General features: G+C 45.0%; 1 protein-coding gene across 6 annotated transcripts in view; it reads right to left on the bottom strand.

Annotated features, from left to right (window-relative positions):
• The window catches only part of Apba2 (amyloid beta precursor protein binding family A member 2), a 228069-nt gene that overhangs the window by 25749 nt on the left and 184882 nt on the right, over positions 1-17438 (bottom strand). For all 6 annotated transcript variants that reach the window (XM_036184669.1, XM_036184678.1, XM_036184652.1 and 3 more), the window contains 2 exons: positions 15293-15373; positions 14308-14344 (listed from right to left, as the gene is read on the bottom strand). In XM_036184669.1, the coding sequence (XP_036040562.1) occupies positions 14308-14344; positions 15293-15373 (118 nt within the window). The remainder of the gene's footprint in view (positions 1-14307; positions 14345-15292; positions 15374-17438) is intronic.

Raw genomic sequence — 17438 nt, 5'->3', positions numbered from 1 at the left:
GGAGCCACACTCCAAAGATGGTCACCCTGGCCTAACGGCCAGGGGAGTGGCCCGACCACACCACTTTCTCCAGAAAGATAAAACAGAGAGGATGAATGGACAGCAGCTAAGTGGCCACTGCAGGGGTCCAAGCCAGCAAGAAAGGATGCTGGTATAGACCAGGAGGATGATGGAGACTGAGAAAGTCAGTCAAAACTTGGGCTGAATGTGAGGTGAGGTTAAGGGGCATTGGAAGACTGCCCTTGGCTAGATGGTCGGGGCTTTGACTCACTATAAAGGGTTTCTTGGGAAAGGACTGGCCTTGGGGTGGGGCTTTTGGACCAGTTTAGCTAAAGGGGCCAGGGTACCTTCCAAGAACAGCTCAGAAGGCAGCCCAGGTTAAACAACAGATTAAGAATGAGCCGTGAGAGGTGCAGGCGTGGGTGAGTCACTGTGGAGAGGACAGAGAGAGAGGTGGCAGAGGGAAGCCCCAGGAGCCAGCTCTGCCAGGCATCATGACAAGAAGGGGCAGAGAGAGAGAGAGAGAGAGAGAGAGAGAGAGAGAGAGAGAGAGAGAGAGAAGCCCATCTGTACCGTGCTGGCAGGAGGCCATCTACAAGGGATCCCATGTACTGGGCATCCTGACAAGGCAGCCAGCGGTGACCTTGGAGCAGTTTCCAGGGATAGCAGGTGGGATCCAGCCTTTGGGGTGAGGAACGTGGGCAGGTGCGGGCTGTGAGCCATTCCCCGGTTCTGGCTCCAAGGAAAGAGGAGGATTGCTAGTTTGCAGCTATGTAAGACAGACAGATGGATTCAGTGGGAGGGAGTGAGGAAGAATAGGTATCAGATCTTGTGAGGACTATGGTGCTGAGGGACACCTGTCTGCACAGCCTCAGAAAGGCCATAAATCTGATACCGTCATTCTCGGGAGAGTCTTCAGATCACATGCCAGGGCAACCACCCAGGTCCATGAAGAGCCAACCCATGGAAAGTAGGTCTCAAGCGGGGAAGCAATGGCCTCCAGGCCCTCGGGAAAGGCTCTGGGGTCTACATTGCTTCCCTCTCTACAGCAGCCTACCCCAGAGCAAGGCTTGACTCTGCAGCAGCTTGGGCCACCGAGAAGCCCCTGTGCAGCTCATAGATGGTGCTACCTGTAAATTCAGGCCTGACACAGGCAGGGCCATCATGGAGAGAGACAACTCATAGTGACACAGCGTGGTGCTTTAGAATGCAGTGAATGACAAGTGTCAGTGGATGCAGGAGGAGAAGCTGTGGCAGAGAAGAAAAAGCCAAAGCCAAGTCCAGGCCAATCTCCAGCTCTGCTGAGGACACTGTAAGCATTAGCTTGCGTATCTGGGTGGCTGACTTCCAAGAAAAAGGAAAAAGGAAAGGAGAGGAGAGGAGAGGAGAGGAGAGGAGAGGAGAGGAGAGGAGAGGAGAGGAAGGAAGGAAGGAAGGAAGGAAGGAAGGAAGGAAGGAAGGAAGGAAGGAAGGAAGGAGTAATGAAAGAAAAGCTTGGCCAAACAGGAAGATGCATTTTTCTATGGCATTATTTGTGAAGGCAAACCCCTGGGAAGTCCCCATGCACAGCCCTCCTACAGTGGATTCCTACAGAGCAGCTTGGAAGGTGACGGACACCATGCAGTTCCTGAGCACATGGCTAGGACTAATGTTTAGAAAAAAGGCATGATGGAGAAGAGAAATCTAAATTCACCCCCACTTACCTAAACCAGGGAAGGTAAGCTCACAATAACTATACATGAAACGTTGACCATCACATCAACCAAGTATGTAAAGAAACTTCATATAACACCCCTCCCATAAAATCCTATATAAAACTTTAAAAGGTCTTTTATGTTTTATGGGTTCATTTAGAAGTTTATACAAAGAAGAGAGCATTTTGGAAATCAGAAGAAGGTGATGTTAGATGTTATAAATGGCTGTCTATATGGAAAAGTATCCATAGAGAAGATAGGAGATAAGGATCCAGGACTGGACATCTCTGCACACAACACATCCTGTGTTGTACGTTTGACTTTAGACCCACACAAGTATTTTCCACAGTCATACTGACAAAAGCTTATTTCTAAGAATTAAAAGTAATCTAAATGTTCCATTTATGACCTAATCAAAAGACTAAACATGAATCCCAAGCATTTTAAATAGCTGCTGCAGGACACAGTATTGGTCTGGGATAGGCTGCCGTGGAAAGAGAGGCACTGGAGGCCCCAGAGCGCCCCCCCCCCCCGCAGGGTTCCTTTCCTGCTTGAGGCCATTTGGTGGTCCATCCCGCTAGGCTTTGCTGCGAAGACAAGAATGAAGGCCAAGAAATTCTAACTGAGCCTCCAGCCCTGCGTCCTTGGCAACACTGATACCGTTATCTCTAGAACTGGAGTGTGATTAGCAGAATAAGACAAATGCATAATCACTTTGTGAATCAGAACCTGAGACACAGGAACAAGAGAATATGAATGCAAGAGCCCTGAAGCCCTGGCAAAAACATCAGTACGAACCATTATGCAGTGCAACTTTGAAAATACAGCACACTTGTTATTGTTTATTGAGTATAATTGCATAAAAATTACCCCCAAATTTAGTGGCTTAAAACATCAAACATTTATTATCTTGGGAATCCAGCTATGTCTCAGCTGGGGCCTCCGGCTCTGTGGAGGCTGTCGTCAAGGTAGCTGGGAAGCCTGTTACAATCTTAGGCCTGAACAAGAAAGACCAATTCCAAGTTCCCTCCCATGACTGTTGGCAGAGACTTAGCTCCCCCACTTGCTGGCCTCTCTGCAGGGCAAATTGGGTCCACAGCAGAGCAGCCTGGCTCCCTTAGAGAACAAGCAAGTCGGATCGATGCAGACCACTCTCTTCCTATTTTTCTCAAACCTAATTTAGGAGGTAATATCCTGTTAATCACTTTTCCCAACTCATGGTCAGGGTGAGGGGTTTGCATGGCTGTAACCCTCAGGAGATCGCTGGGAGCCTTGTCACACATACATACCATATGTGCTCACTTCCTAAGCTCTTCCACAGGGAGCCTGGGCTTCACCCAGATTATGGTCTCTAAACAGTATTTCCACATAGTTCCATGATGAAAGGATTAACTGATTCCATCCCCAGGACAAAAGTAACTTTGAATTGTGCCATAATATTGGAACATACTGAAGTCATAAGACAGAGGGACTAATAGCACAAGGCCAGTTGGTTAGAGACGTGGTAATATCCATAAGCAAGGCGGCATCTTCAGGGCTACCCCACCAGGCTGCAACCCAAGGATGCCCAGTGACAGTCCCTAAGCCTACTGTTAACCTATATAGATTATAGGGAAACTCATTATTTTAAACATTGTTAAAGAGAAAAACTCAAGACAGCCAGTTTTTCTTGCATGCACTATAATTGGGGAAAGTTTGTCTGAATAGGAGTTCAAAGAATCAACAGCAGGGAAAACCATTCTATCAGAATAACCAATGAATGGATCTAGACAATAATTTATTGCTGCTAAAAAATCACTGAAAGAGAGACAGCCAGGTGTAATGCTATCTATGAATCTCTACCCAAGCAATCAAACTTATTATGACTGCTCCTCTATCTAAACCCTGACCATTTTCCTGGACATGGACAGAGGGCCATGCAGAAGACACCATCAAGATACAACCAACCAAGCCCAGGGTGCTGAAAAAGAATGCCACAGGATGAACAAACTTCTACAATGCATCATCAAGACCACTGTGAAAAAGAAAGCAGATATCGTTAGCCTTGTCAACTTGATGCAGTCCTCTGAAAGGATGACTAGGAAGCCTCCCTTGGGGAATTGTCTAGATTAGATTGGCTGGTGGGCATGTCTGGGAGTCTTGTCTTGATTGCTAATTGATGAAGGTGAACCCAGCTCATTATGGGCAGTGCTTTCCCCAAGCAAGTGGTCCTGGGTCATATAAGAAAATCTGGGTAGGCATGAGGTCTTTGAGCAAGCCAACAAGCAGCACTCCTCCATGGCTTCTGACTCAAGCTGCTGCTTGAGTTCCTGCTCTGACTTCCCTCAATCAAGGACTGTCACCTGCAAATGTAAAATAAATAAACCTCTGCCCCTAAGGTGATTCTGATCACAGTCTTTTATGACAGCAACAGAAAGAAAATCAGAGGAAAAAACCAAACAGATGAGTGGAGAATCTGTAGGAAGCAGAAGAGAATTATAAAATCCATCAGCCAGGCTCATTGAGGACCTGGTTCAGATCTCTGTTGGAGGGACACTGTGCATGGGCAAATGCAAACACTAGCTGGCACTGAATGACACACAGACATGGCTGCTGGCTTTCTTTTAGTTGTGACAATAGCATTGCACCAGTTTTCAATAGTCCCCACATTTCAGAGATACATAGTTGAAATAGTTAAAAGAAAATTGGGGTTGCTTTAGAAAAGTAGGGAGAGTGTGGGGATGGAGGTTAAGACTATGGGTCGCGAGGAGGTGGGCACTGGGAGTCTGAAGCCACTGAGGGGGCATGGTGATGGGTGTGATTTTCTTTCTAATTTCTGTATGTGTGAACATTTTATAACAAATTGAAGGGGTGGATCTTTCAAAACTAGTGGGCACAGCCCACTATTATATAACACTGTTCCTTATTTTCTACCCAATTTAGTGAGATAAGAGGAAGAATTGGTAGAAAACAAGACAGGAGAGTGGAAGGCATTCTAATTTGCAGATGGTATGATTCTAAGCCGGGGAAGAGCCAAGAACACAAATCAAAAATGTATTGGGGGAAAATAAACTAAGAAAATTGACCAAACCAATGGTTTAGAATTTAATATAAAAAATCAATAGGTTTCTTTGGACCTACAAACAAGTCAGAAAAATGTAACGGAGCAAAAGATAACATTTACCAAAACAACAAGTGGGATAAAAGACCAAAGGATAAATGAAAAGGATATGCCTCAAAATTTCCGAACAAGCTTTAAAGATAAATATGTTTGACCTGATAGGGTGGGAAGCCTCTTTGGGTGTCAGAGATGTCTACGCTGTAGAGCTGACACTTTTCCTCTAACTAGATAAACTGGATGGTCGCCAAATAAAGACGCCAAGAGGAATTTGTGTTTGTGTAACTAGATAAGCTGATCTAAAAACCGTATATAGAAAAAGAGCCACACTGAAGTCTTCGGGGAAGACGTGAAAAAGAACAGTGGCAGCAGAAACACACAAGCCCCCGCAAGTTAGAAAACGCATGGAGATCCTGTGAGGAAAGCAGCCACCGTTGGGACCCTGGTGGACCATCCCCAGGTGGACCCAGAGCCAGAAAATGCAGCAAAGGCAGAGCCCTCCACACTGACCATGTTCTGCCACAGCTAGTCAGCTGCTTGGATACAGGGTGCTCAAATTGTGACCTCTGTCTGTGTCTATATACCCAAACTTTGCAGATCAATTTTTTTAAAAAATATAAAAGTTCTAGATGAAAACTTAAATAAAACAACCTGATCTCAACAATTCACGCTCTTACAGTCCATCCTCTTTCTCAACAATTGGACTCCTGGAGCTCCACCTGCTGGATCAGGCCCTCTGGATAAGTGAGACAATTGAATAGCTTGAACTGTTTGGGAGGCACCCAGGCAGTGGGACCCGGACCTGTCCTTAGTGCATGAGCTGGCTGTTTGGAACCTTGGGCTTACACAGGGACGCTGCTCAGCCTGGAAGGAGGGGACTGGACCTGCCTGTACTGAATCCACCAGGTTTAAATGAATCCCCAGGGGAGTCTTGGCCCTGGAGGAGATGGGAATGGAGGGGAGGGGCTAGGGAGAAGGTGGGGGCGGGAGGGGGGAGGACAGGGGAACCCATGGCTGATGTGTAAAATTAAAACACAAATACAATAAATGTAAAAATAAAAATAAAAAAATAACCTGAACAATGAGAGGATTATACTGGACTTAAAAGTTACAAATAAAAAAGATTGATCATTTGAACCCATACAATTTCAGCAAAGTAATATAAGTGTGTGTGTGTGTGTGTGTGTGTGTGTGTGTGTGTGTGTGTAGAGAACAAAGTCTGGGTGTGGTTGTTCACATCTGTGAACCTAGCACTGGGAAGGTACAACATTCAGCCACAGACAGTGAACCTGCCAACCCATCATACAGCATGGTGGCTACTGACCACCACCACCAGGTCCACAGTCCCGATCTTCAGTTCAACCAACCGCTGACTGAAATGATCTTTAGCTGTATGTATTGAACCTGTACAGACATGTATTGTTCTTAGCCCCTAAACAAGACAGCATGACAAACCGTTGTGCAGCATTTACCTGTGGTAGGTATTGTACGTCACACAGGGAGCAATCAGGCACCCATGAGTATGAATTGGCACAGGTTCCAAGTGTGCTCTATACCACTGGCTATAAAGGACTTGAGAATCTGTGGGGTTTAGGTATCTGAGAGAAGGAGCCCCTGGGTACCAAAGGGTGACTGTAGGCTAGGAATTTGCTAAGACCATAGATCATAAGTGTTTTCTCTCTACTCTACCCAGGAGGGGGCTGTGATAGAGGAGGATGTGTTAACTAGCTTGACTGTAGAGATTACATCACAATGTATTTTTACATCAAAACATGTGCACATTTACAAACACATTTTGTATTTTCCAATTATATTCCAATACATCTCGGGGAATGAAAGGGTTAAATACAACAGAGGAATGGACAAAGAATACGTTTTTTTGTTTGGTTTTTGTTTGCCTGTAGTTTTTGGGGTGTGTAGGTGTGTGTGATATGCATGCACTTGTGGGTGCAGGCACCCATGTGTGCATGTGGAGGCCAAAGGCCAATGTTAAATGTCTTCCTGTGTTGCTGTTGCTCTCCATTTTATATTTTGGGGTAGGGTCTCTTACTGAACTGGAAACTTGAGGTTCCAGACAGACTAGCTGGCTGCAAGCCTTCTACCCCCAGGGTTTGCCTATCTCCAGCATCCCCACTTCCCTGCTCTCCAGTACTGGGGCTACAGGCATGTTCCACTGTGTCTGGTTTTTAGGTGACTGTTAAGAATTGGAGCTCAGGTCCTTCAGCTTGTGCAGTAAGCATTTTTGCCACTGAGTTGTCTCCTCAGCCCCACAAATGCTATGTTAACAGTTTAGATCTGAAGTGTCCCCCAGAAGCCCATGTACTAAAGACTAGGGCCCCCAGCTGATGGCTCTATCATGAAGTAATAGGACCTTTAAGAGTTATTGGGGTGTGACCTTAAAGAGGATTTGGGACCTCAACCCTTTCTCTCTCTCTTTCTGCACCCTAACTGCCATGAGGTAGAATCTTGTCCCCTGCCCTGTGCCATGGAGTTCTGCCTCACCACAGTCCTCCAACACAGCCATCCAACCACAGACTGGAACTTTTGAAACCATGAAATAAATTCTTCCTTCTTGTAAGTAAATCCAAGTTACTTTGTTACAATAGCAGCACACGGGAAAGGCTTAAGGAAAGAGACATGAGTCAGTCATGCTAACTTGTACCTCACCCCCAGCATTTGAGAAGCAGAGGCAGGAGGACCATGACTCAGAGGCCAACCTGGGCTACAAAGAGAGACTCTATCCAAGAAACAACGCAAAACAGAAAGAGAAGGGGAGGGGAGGAGGGGGACACAAATGGCTTAGCTTAGCTTTTGAACTTCTGGCATGGTGTTTGATTTCACTTCTGAGGAAAGACACATATATGAAATCTATGTGATGCCACTGTGTACCCCGTGCTTGGGGTAAGAACGTTGAGCTGGAGGGTACAGTGTGCTAAATGTGAAGTCAGTACTTCCATGAACAGCTGTCAGAGTGGTCATAGCTCGGATATGAAGTGTCTCACCAAAAGCCTTGTGACCTAGTCACTGATTGAGAGGTGACCTCCAATCACTGATTGTGAGGTGACTGGATAACACAGTCTCTGACTCAATCAATGGGTTAATTCAGCAATGGGTTCATAACTTGCTGACACCATTGGGAAGTAAGGAAAGCTCTTGGAGGTGGAGCCTGCTTAAAGAAAGTAGGAGGCACATTTCTGGGGGCTGTACCTTGGGGCTCTCTGTCTTCCTCCTTCCTGTCTGCCATGCAGTGGGCTGATTTGCCCCATCACATGCCAGATCACCACAGGCCCACTGCCATGGAGCCCTGAAAGAGTGACACAGATGAAATCTTTCATCCTTTAAGCTGTCTATTTGGGTATTTGGTCACAGCAACATAAAAATGATTGGCACAAGGACCAAGGGCTGTGTCCATTGTCCCCTCCTGAAGGCACTTCTGCCATTCCCATCAAAGTTAGCATGCTCTAATGTTGACAAAACTGCTAACCCTGCTTTATACATGGAGCATTTCTATGGAACAACTCACATCCCAACACAAGGCTGTTCACTGCTGTGCTGGCCAGAAACCAAAGAGTTGGTTTGTACCAGACTAGTTAAAATGCCACTGCCCACCCACGGGCCATGCCCTAAATGACTGCTTAAATAGTCAGCTGGATCTGGGTGCTCACCTGCATTTACCAATAAAAGAGTGTGTGTGGTGAAGACCCCACTTGGCCAGTGCAGTATCTGTTTGAAGGGGAAGTCTGTATGGAAGCTGGTATATATTCAGGAGGGAGTCACAAAAGGTCTGAACTGAGTTTTCTGTACTGTGCAGGTACAAAAAGACATTCCTCTGGGATCTCCAGAGGGAACTCTTTTTCACTTCTGTGAATCTTGGCCTGATTCAAACTCTATCCTAAAAAATTCTTTTAAGCCCTCTGCTAAGCAATAAAAGTTCCTATTTTAAAACATGTGTGATACCTGTCCTTGAGTGCTAATAAAAATGATCTTGTTTGTAAAAGAGAAGAACTGTTTGCCTCTCTAACCCCTCTTTGAACTCCCATGATCCTTGTGGTCCCACAGAGTCACCTGATTCCTAGACTGTCAACACTGCCCCAGACCTATAACATCTCAGGAGCCTTGTCCCCTCATGGTCAAAGAGGACACCTCTATTCAGGGGTCTCCTCTAGACAGGCTTGCCCCAGGTGTTTATTTTAAGAGCATGTAAAATCTTGGATACAAGCACCCAATAGGGTAGCTTTGTCACTGTGAAAACCTGAGAGAAGGAAGATTTGAAGAAGAGTGCTGTCAGGCAGGACCAGAAGCCTCATGGGCCAGGGTTCCCATCCTTCCACTTGGCCAGCATGCAGACCAGGTGTGGCACACTGACAAGTTATAGATGGGTCATTAAGGAACCTCACAACCCTGACACATGAGGCCAAGAATTATGGCAGGACTAGCCTAGAGCAGTGGTGTGCTGGGATTGCAGACATCTCACAAGAGCTTTGGCTCACTCACAGAAGGAGCAGCAAGCATGAGGAATGGGGTATGAGCTTCTGATCTTGGTTATTTTGGACTAATGCAGCCACAGTTAGGTGTCATTGTTTGTGTACTAACCTTTGGGCTTTAAGCAGCACATGCAAGCTGGACTTTTACACAAGCTTGTTCACAGTCTGCAACTCTTGCAACATTCTCTACCCTGGATTTTTGGACTTCCAGCTACCATATCCTGCAATGGAGGCATCTTGAATGTGCCTTTTATCTTTCATCACTTATGGAACTCTTTAGGAGTCTCTTGACATCTGAAGGTCTCTTCTCCAGTGAACCCCCTGGAACCTGAAATGGTGTGTCTTCTATTACTCTTCAGGGGCTGTTGCATATCAAGCTTTGCTTAGGCATCTCAGCACAAGGATGATGAGTTGAGACCAAATGGAGTTCCAACCCCATTCAGCCACTCCACATCTGGTGACTTCAAGCCAATGACTCTCACTAAACCTCTATTTCTTCCTCTGTAATGACACCTACCTCTTACTGCTATTAGAGTGACTGAAGAGTTGACATATTGGATATCAATTCTTGATATATTAGATACCAATATATCTAAGTGCTGATATAGTGGAACACTTAAATCAATCATGCCTGGCTCAAGCTTAGCACCTACTGGGTTTTGCCTACCTTCTTATGCAGGTTTTCACCATCTTTCTATCCACCCACCCATCTGTCTATCTGCCTATCAATTTTTGGTGCTGAGATTGAACTCAGCGATTCACATTTGTCAAACATGGGCCCAGCCACCGAGCCACACCCACAACTATCCTTATTATCAAGGGCACATTGGATAGAAATCACAAGCTAAGAACTAATGGCTCTAAGTGCAGGCATGGCATTATCCCTCTTCAGCCACGGGCCATTAGCTGTTACTTTAGCCTTACTGTGCCATGGGACAGAAAGTCCACATTCCTCATAGGGTAACTGGTCAGGTGACATGATGCAGGCATAGGAAACAGCACAGGGCTGGGCCACACCATGCCCAGGTGTGGGGCTAGGATTTTGGTTGGCTTTTTTTGTCAACTTGACATAAGCAACAGTCATCTGAGAGGAGGGGCCCACAGTTGAGAAAAGGACTACATAAGATTGGCATAGAGGCAAGCCTATGGGGCATTCTTGATTAATGATTGACGTGGGAGGGCCCAGCTTATTTGGGCAATGCCATCCCTGGGCTGCTGGGGAAGCCAATATGCAGCATTTCTCCAAGGTCTCTGCTTCAGTTCCTGCTCCCACATTCCTGCCTTGAGTCCCTACCATGACTTCCCTCAGTGATGGAGTGTGACCTGAGAATGGGAGGCTGGAATAAACCCTTTGCCCCCAAGGTAGTTTTGGTCATGGTGTTTATCACAGCAATAGAAACCCAAAGATACCTGGTCAATGTTAGGATGAAAATGATCTCACTTGAGTTTTACTGTTGTTCTCGAAATCGTAACAAGCATCCCAAGTGAAATAAGGCCTGAGCTAGGGTGAAAGGTCATCTCCCATTAACTTTCCAGAAAAGCAACCTTCCGGGTAACTTAGACTTCTGAGAAGGGCAAGTGTGTCCACTCCTAAGCAATGGCCTCACAGGCATTTATTTCTCAGTTCTTCAGCATTTCTACAGTTCTATTTCTTCTAGAAGGTCGAACCGCTCACTAGCCGGAGGCACTAGTTTAGCAGACTAGGGCTTGTTCAATCAGCACCTCTCTAGACCTTCCCCGCTGCCTCAGAAGGCCCAGTGCACAGTTCCCCCACTCACCCACCATTAAAACAGTGCGGGATTAGAGGCTTCATACAACACAGCTCTGCCCATGAGAGGTAACAAGTGCACTGAAGAGATCCTGTTTTGTTTTGAGACATGGCCTCACAAAGTGCAGAATGGCCTTAGATTTGCTATGGAGGATGACCTTGAACTCCAATCATGTTCCTCTGTCTTTGCCTCCTCAGTGTTGGACTATAGGCCTGTACCATCACACCCAGATTCCCCTAAAGTCTTCTAATAAATTCCCCTAAACATTCAGACTCTTGGGGGCCCTGAACCTCAACTAGGGCCATTTGTTTTGAGGGAATAAGATGGGAGCTATTGATCACTTGCCTCTTCCACAGAATTCATATAGAATTATGTCCATGCACTGTCCATAGCTAGTCTAACAGGGCTGCTTGACGGCCCAGCTATGATCATACAAAGCACCTACTATGAAAAGCATATGGATCTCATGCGGTTTAAAAATCTCCTGTTGCCAAGAGTTCTCATGATCATGTAGTTCTCATACCACTTACATGTAGCTTCCAGGGACCCTCCAAGAGACAGACTGAATCACACGAGTGACACCCTCAATGATTATTATTCCCCCACCAGATCAGAGCCAATCAGCCATATTTATTATAGCATGGCGCTCACTGATAGAGCTGACATTCCCCCACCTAGATACAGTCTGCTAATTCAAGCATCTTTGTCATAACAACACTGCTCATTGATAGAGCTGACAAACTATTTCTTAGTTACCTGGTGAACAGGCTTAGAAAGATAATGGAAAACACGATTCTCAGACTGATAGCATATTCACCTGTGTGTGTGTGTGTGTGTGTGTGTGTGTGTGAGAGAGAGAGAGAGAGAGAGAGAGAGAGAGAGAGAGAGAGAGAGAGAGAGAGAGAGATGTATGTGTTCATGCAGGTATGTGTGTATGGAGGCCAGAAGTCAGTGTTGGGCATGTTCCATGATTGCATTCCACCTTACTTTTGAACATGAAACCCAGAGCTCATGAATTTGGTTAAGCTAGCAGCCAATGAGTTCTAGGGGTCTGTTTATCTTCAAGCCCCCACAAAAGTATTGGGGTTACAGACATGCATTACTGCACATGACTTTTTATATGGGTGCTGGGGATCCGAACTCAGGTCTTCATGCTTACATGCAGGCCCTTGAATAACTGAACCACCTTCCAGCCCCTTTACTCAGTCTTATTCACAGAAATTCTTTAATGTGAAGGGAGAGATAACACTGTTGGCTCAGACATTTCCCTTCCTTTCTTTTCCTTGCTTGAACAGGAAACAATGGCTAGAGTCCTGCAGACAATGAGGTTACAGGCCTGCAGACGAGAACAAGGGAAGCCAGGAAGCTAACTCAGCATTACAGTCGCTGAATGGTCGGTGGCTCCCCTTGAGACTTCTTTACACCACTCACATGCTTCTCTGCCACATAAGCAAATGTCAAGTGGCTCCTTGCACACAAATCCATCCCAGCTGGTAAAGGTGTCTAACACCAGATGCATCTCTAAGCTCATTATAGTCTGGGTTTTCCTGTGATACTCATCACTGTCCATGATGGTTTTGTTGGATGTGAATTCTCTCATATGAAGGGATGGGCTTTTGATTAAGATTTCCATATTTTCGTAATGATCTATTAGTTTTTTTCCTAAGTTGGGGCTAATTTTTGAGTTGTCCACTCTAGTGTGAGCTGTCCATACTGGTGTGAGATGTTCACAAGCAGTTTCTTCCATCTGAGCTAGTGTGAAGACTCTATCTCATTCTGATGTGGTAAGAAACACTCTCAGGTGTTCCAAATACACGGAGCCTTCTAGAAAGCGACATGATACAGTCAGATGGAACACATGGACAGCTTCTGGAATACTCCCCTTCCCCACCTCCTTGCAGAGTTAAGATTGCCCTGCTGTCTCTGCTAACCATGCCCTGTCCAGAGACGGTTTGAAATTCTTTCCAAACAAAACCATAGTTTATTGTCAAGTCCGTTTCTTAGGTCCATAGACCCCAGAGCCCTGAAGAGTTGTGACTGAGTTATGCCCATTTTATCTTCAGCCCACAAGAAAAATAGTACAGAGAGATGCAATGTTTTTCATTGATGTTGCCTCCTTCAGATCAAACCCAGTCATGCCCCTCCATGGAGTGACAAGAGGGGTGTGGTCTCTTCCTGCCAATCATAAGACCCTGAAAAACTATGGCCAGCCAGGTAACAACAATCACTTGCTGAGATCTAATACAAACCAGCTGGAGCCAGTTGGAACTGTAAAAATACACATAAAGCCACAAGTAAATTGTTGGGCAAAACCTTTTGAGCCTATTTGCATTGGGCATCATAGAGTCTAGCCTACTTGGGTTTTAAATAAGAGTTTTCACAGTTAAAACTGATTATCTTCCAAATTAATGGCATTAAGCTGGTTATAGCAGTCAACATAGTGAACCAGTTAGAACTGGTTAAGCCTGGTTCAAACCCATCCTTAAAGGAGAACTTGGAGGCTTCTGTTATTTACCATGAATGCAGAGCAGAATGGCAAAGGTTTAAAGCCGTTTGTTTCTGAAGATCCATTTACTTTGGTCCTATAAATATTCATAAGAATTAATTATCAGCTTATTGAAAGAATTAATAAAACTCACATTGTTTATTATAACACATTAGAGGCAAGAATCATTCTCCTGGCAGAGAAAAGGCCTACTTAAGAGGTTCTTTGCTCTGATGTTGGACCCGACACATGAGGCCACTGTAAGTCAGCTTCATCAAAAGCCAAGTAGGAGTGTCCCCACCCCAAACACTGCCACAGAACCAGCCCATCAAGTCAGTCTGCTTTGCTCTTTGTGGAATGTGAAGATGCTCATCTTGAAAAGGGTGGGAGGGGAAAGTGAGAGAGGGCATGAAAAGGAACAGCCAGCATTTGGATGTCATTATAACCACCCCGATGAAAAGTAGAGCATAATGAGCTACTTAGATAGACACATCTCAGTGCATTAATCCAGTCCTCAGTGTCGTCTGTGATGCAGTTCGCCAGGGTAAAACACATGAATGGTCCTTGCTGTTCATTGCATTGAATCAGGCAGATGAGCTGGAAGCCCCTCTCTCCACAGCTAATGCAGCACCCAAAGGGCCAAATGCCTGAGGGCACCTTGTTGGAAACAGTGCTTTCCAAGGAAGAGTCTCCAGAGGAACCCCCCCACACAAAAGGACCATTTGCTTTTACATAAAGTGTAACTGCCTCCCGAGAGATCAAATCTGAAGTCACTTACCAGCCACAAAGCTTGGAAACGATGCCACCTTCTTTGTCTGTTGAGAAATAACGAAGAGAATGAAACATAATCATTGCAAAAGGCTGACTTAATGAGAACCATATCAAGATATATACCACCCTGGGCTGGAACAGTCTAACCCCATGAATGGCTGGTATTCCCAAGAAATCAGATCCACACACCAAGCTGGTCTTATATGGGACTGAAAAGGATCACACAAGTCAGTCCTCAAGGACCCCTAGCTTAGCATGTCATAGCTAGAAGGAGCTTGAAGAGTAGTCAGCTCAACGGTTCTCAAGCCACTGGGCAAGAGAATTTCCTGGGAGTGTCTTCAAGACCACAATAAAGGAGATGGGAAGCCAGTCCATTGATGGCTACAACATTTCAATAGGGTTAGACAATCTTGTCTCAACTACCCTAGAGGGGAAAGGTAATCTGTCTAAGCCTTAATTAAATAAGATAACCATGTTATTGGTTTAGACCAGTGGCTCTCAATCAGGATGATTTTTGTCCTCAAGGGCACATTGGTCAATGTCTGGAGACATTTTGTTGTTATAACTGAGGTATAGGGTAGTGGCTGCTGGTATCTAGTGGGTAGGGATGCTCATAGACCACCTATAAAGCACAGGGAAGTCTGTCATAAAAGGACTGTGCACCCTAAATGTCAATGACTGTGCTATTGAGAAATCCAGGCTACCCTTGAGTTTCTACCCGATTAGGGAGCATCAAGGATTCCCACACCATCAGCAGTGTACTAACAGTGCACAATGCATCTGTGAGTCCTCAGGATGTGTGAGTCCCCTCCCAGGACAAAAAACCCCACAACTCTTCCTCAGACAGTGGTCCTAGATTGGCTTGATTTGAATTCTCTCTCCCCAGGATCTTGGGTGCTATAAGAACTAGGAGAGTGAGCTGACCATAACACAGCCAGCAACTCCATCATGAGAACTCTGGTCCAGAACTCTCATCTTTGGAAGGGAATTACCTCTGGGATGTTGTTATTGTCAGTGGGTCCATTGAGATCAGAGCGTTGCTGCTTCCTTGGCTGCTCCAAGCCATTGCAAACCTGGAAACCAGAAAGCTGATTATGCTTTTATATAGTAGAAAACTGAACTCAGGTTTAAAAAAAAACAGGATATTCAATGAGATTCAGTCTTAAAATACATGTGTAGGGACATATACACATGTGTCCAAGTAGTCATACACATTCAATCACATTGTTATACAATGAATATGGATACTTTTATATTTTTTAAGTTTTTAATTATTTAACTTGTACTATTTACTATTATTTTTATTTTAATAAAACACATCATTTACCACCTGAACTATCTTCAGTGTACAGTTGAAGGGCATAAAGTATATTCATACTGTTGTACGTCATCACCACCATCCATTCTGAAATCTGGGCTGGAGAGACTGCTGGGCAGTTAGGTATGTGTACTGCTCTTCTGGAAGTCCTGAGTTCAGTTCCCAGAACCCACATGAGGCCACACACAGCTGCCCTTAACTCCAGCTCCAGGGGATCTGACACCTTCTTTTGTCCTTCATGGGCTCTCATATGGGCACATACAGACACATACAAATAACTAAAAATGAAGGTAAAATGTTTAAAAGCAACCTGACCAGCAACTACAATTCCTGACTCCCCAGATCTTTGCCATGGCAGGCTCCATTCACTCTACTTTCTGGATCTATGAATCAGACTGTTTTAAGTGCCTGGGATATATGGAACTACATAGTGCTTATCTGTTGGTGAGTTGCCTATTTCACTCAGCACAATGTCCTTAAGATTCATCCATGTTATACTATTAGGATTTCCCTTTTCAAGGCTGAGTAGTGTTCCATGGTATGTATGTGGCACACTCTTTTTATTCATCCATTGAAGGCAGCTTGGTTTGCTCCCACCCTTTGACTATGCCAAGTAATGCTGCTGAGAACCTGGGTATGTGTGTCTTTGAGACTTTGTTTCTGTTTCCTTTGGAACCACATCCACAATTACCTGCCCTGGGGCAGAGGCTGAATTGATTTTAGGGTGTTTTTTGTTTGTTTGTTTTTTATTTTTGTTTTGGTTTTTGTTTGTTTTTGTTTTAAATGATACTCTATAGTATTTCCCATGGTAGTACCTTCCTCTCACAGTGTTCAAGAGTTAAAAATCATATTGTTAGAATAAATTTAGGTTCTTGAGTGAGAATAAATGCAAGTGAGTCAACCCACTACTACGATGACAAAAAAATAAAACACAACATGAAATGCAATTTCCCTTAAAATATGATCTCAACTCATAACTTCCCTACCTCAAACAATATGAATTAACCCTTAAGGTACGTTTTCTGCATTCAGTTCTCTATGCCATGTAGAAGACAGATGCAAGATCCAAAGTACTGAAGTCACCACTCAGACCAAACAGCTCTGGTGAGCAGCCCCTTAAGTCATGGGACTTCCCGGAAGTAACAGCAAGCAACAGGATGATGACACAGTACCACAGTAACAGGAAGTTGCATTTATACATCTTCCTGTTTCTAGTACATGAGCTTCTGCACAGACTCCCTTTGTTGAAGACCTACCCTGCCTCCTCCTCCTACCCACTCAACCCCAAGAAACAAAATAAGACATGACCAGACTTAGAGAACAGACAATGCTAGTGCAAAGCCTGTGAAGGGAAGCGTGCTCTCACAAGGAGCCCCACTGTAGAGTGGTGAGGGTAGTGAGTCAGTGTGTGGTGTGGCACAGACTGGGTGATCATGCTGGGACCCAGGGACAGCTGCTCAGCACAGAGATAAACACCCTTAATAAAAACAATAATGTGAATAAATCATCTGAATAACTATGTTGGCTCCAGTTGGTGCAAAATAAAGTTTGGCATTTTGAAGGTGTCGATTCTGATTTGTCTGCTTAACTCAACTGAAAACCCAGTAATATAGCCCACACTGCTTGAGATGAACTCACAGGAAACAGGCTCACACCCACTCAGCTCACGCCATCTGGAACAACAGCCTTCTCCTGAACGACAAACATGTTTGGAACAGACAACATCAGCTTAGATCTGGAGAAATCACAGCATTTCACTGTGTCACACCTCCCCCTCCAACATGACCCTGCCACAGACAAATCCCAGGGCTCATGGATGA

The sequence above is a fragment of the Onychomys torridus genome, chromosome 1 (assembly GCF_903995425.1).
Source record: "Onychomys torridus chromosome 1, mOncTor1.1, whole genome shotgun sequence".
NCBI classification, from domain to species: Eukaryota; Metazoa; Chordata; class Mammalia; order Rodentia; family Cricetidae; genus Onychomys; species Onychomys torridus.
This window is presented reverse-complemented; position numbering and strand designations above follow the sequence as displayed.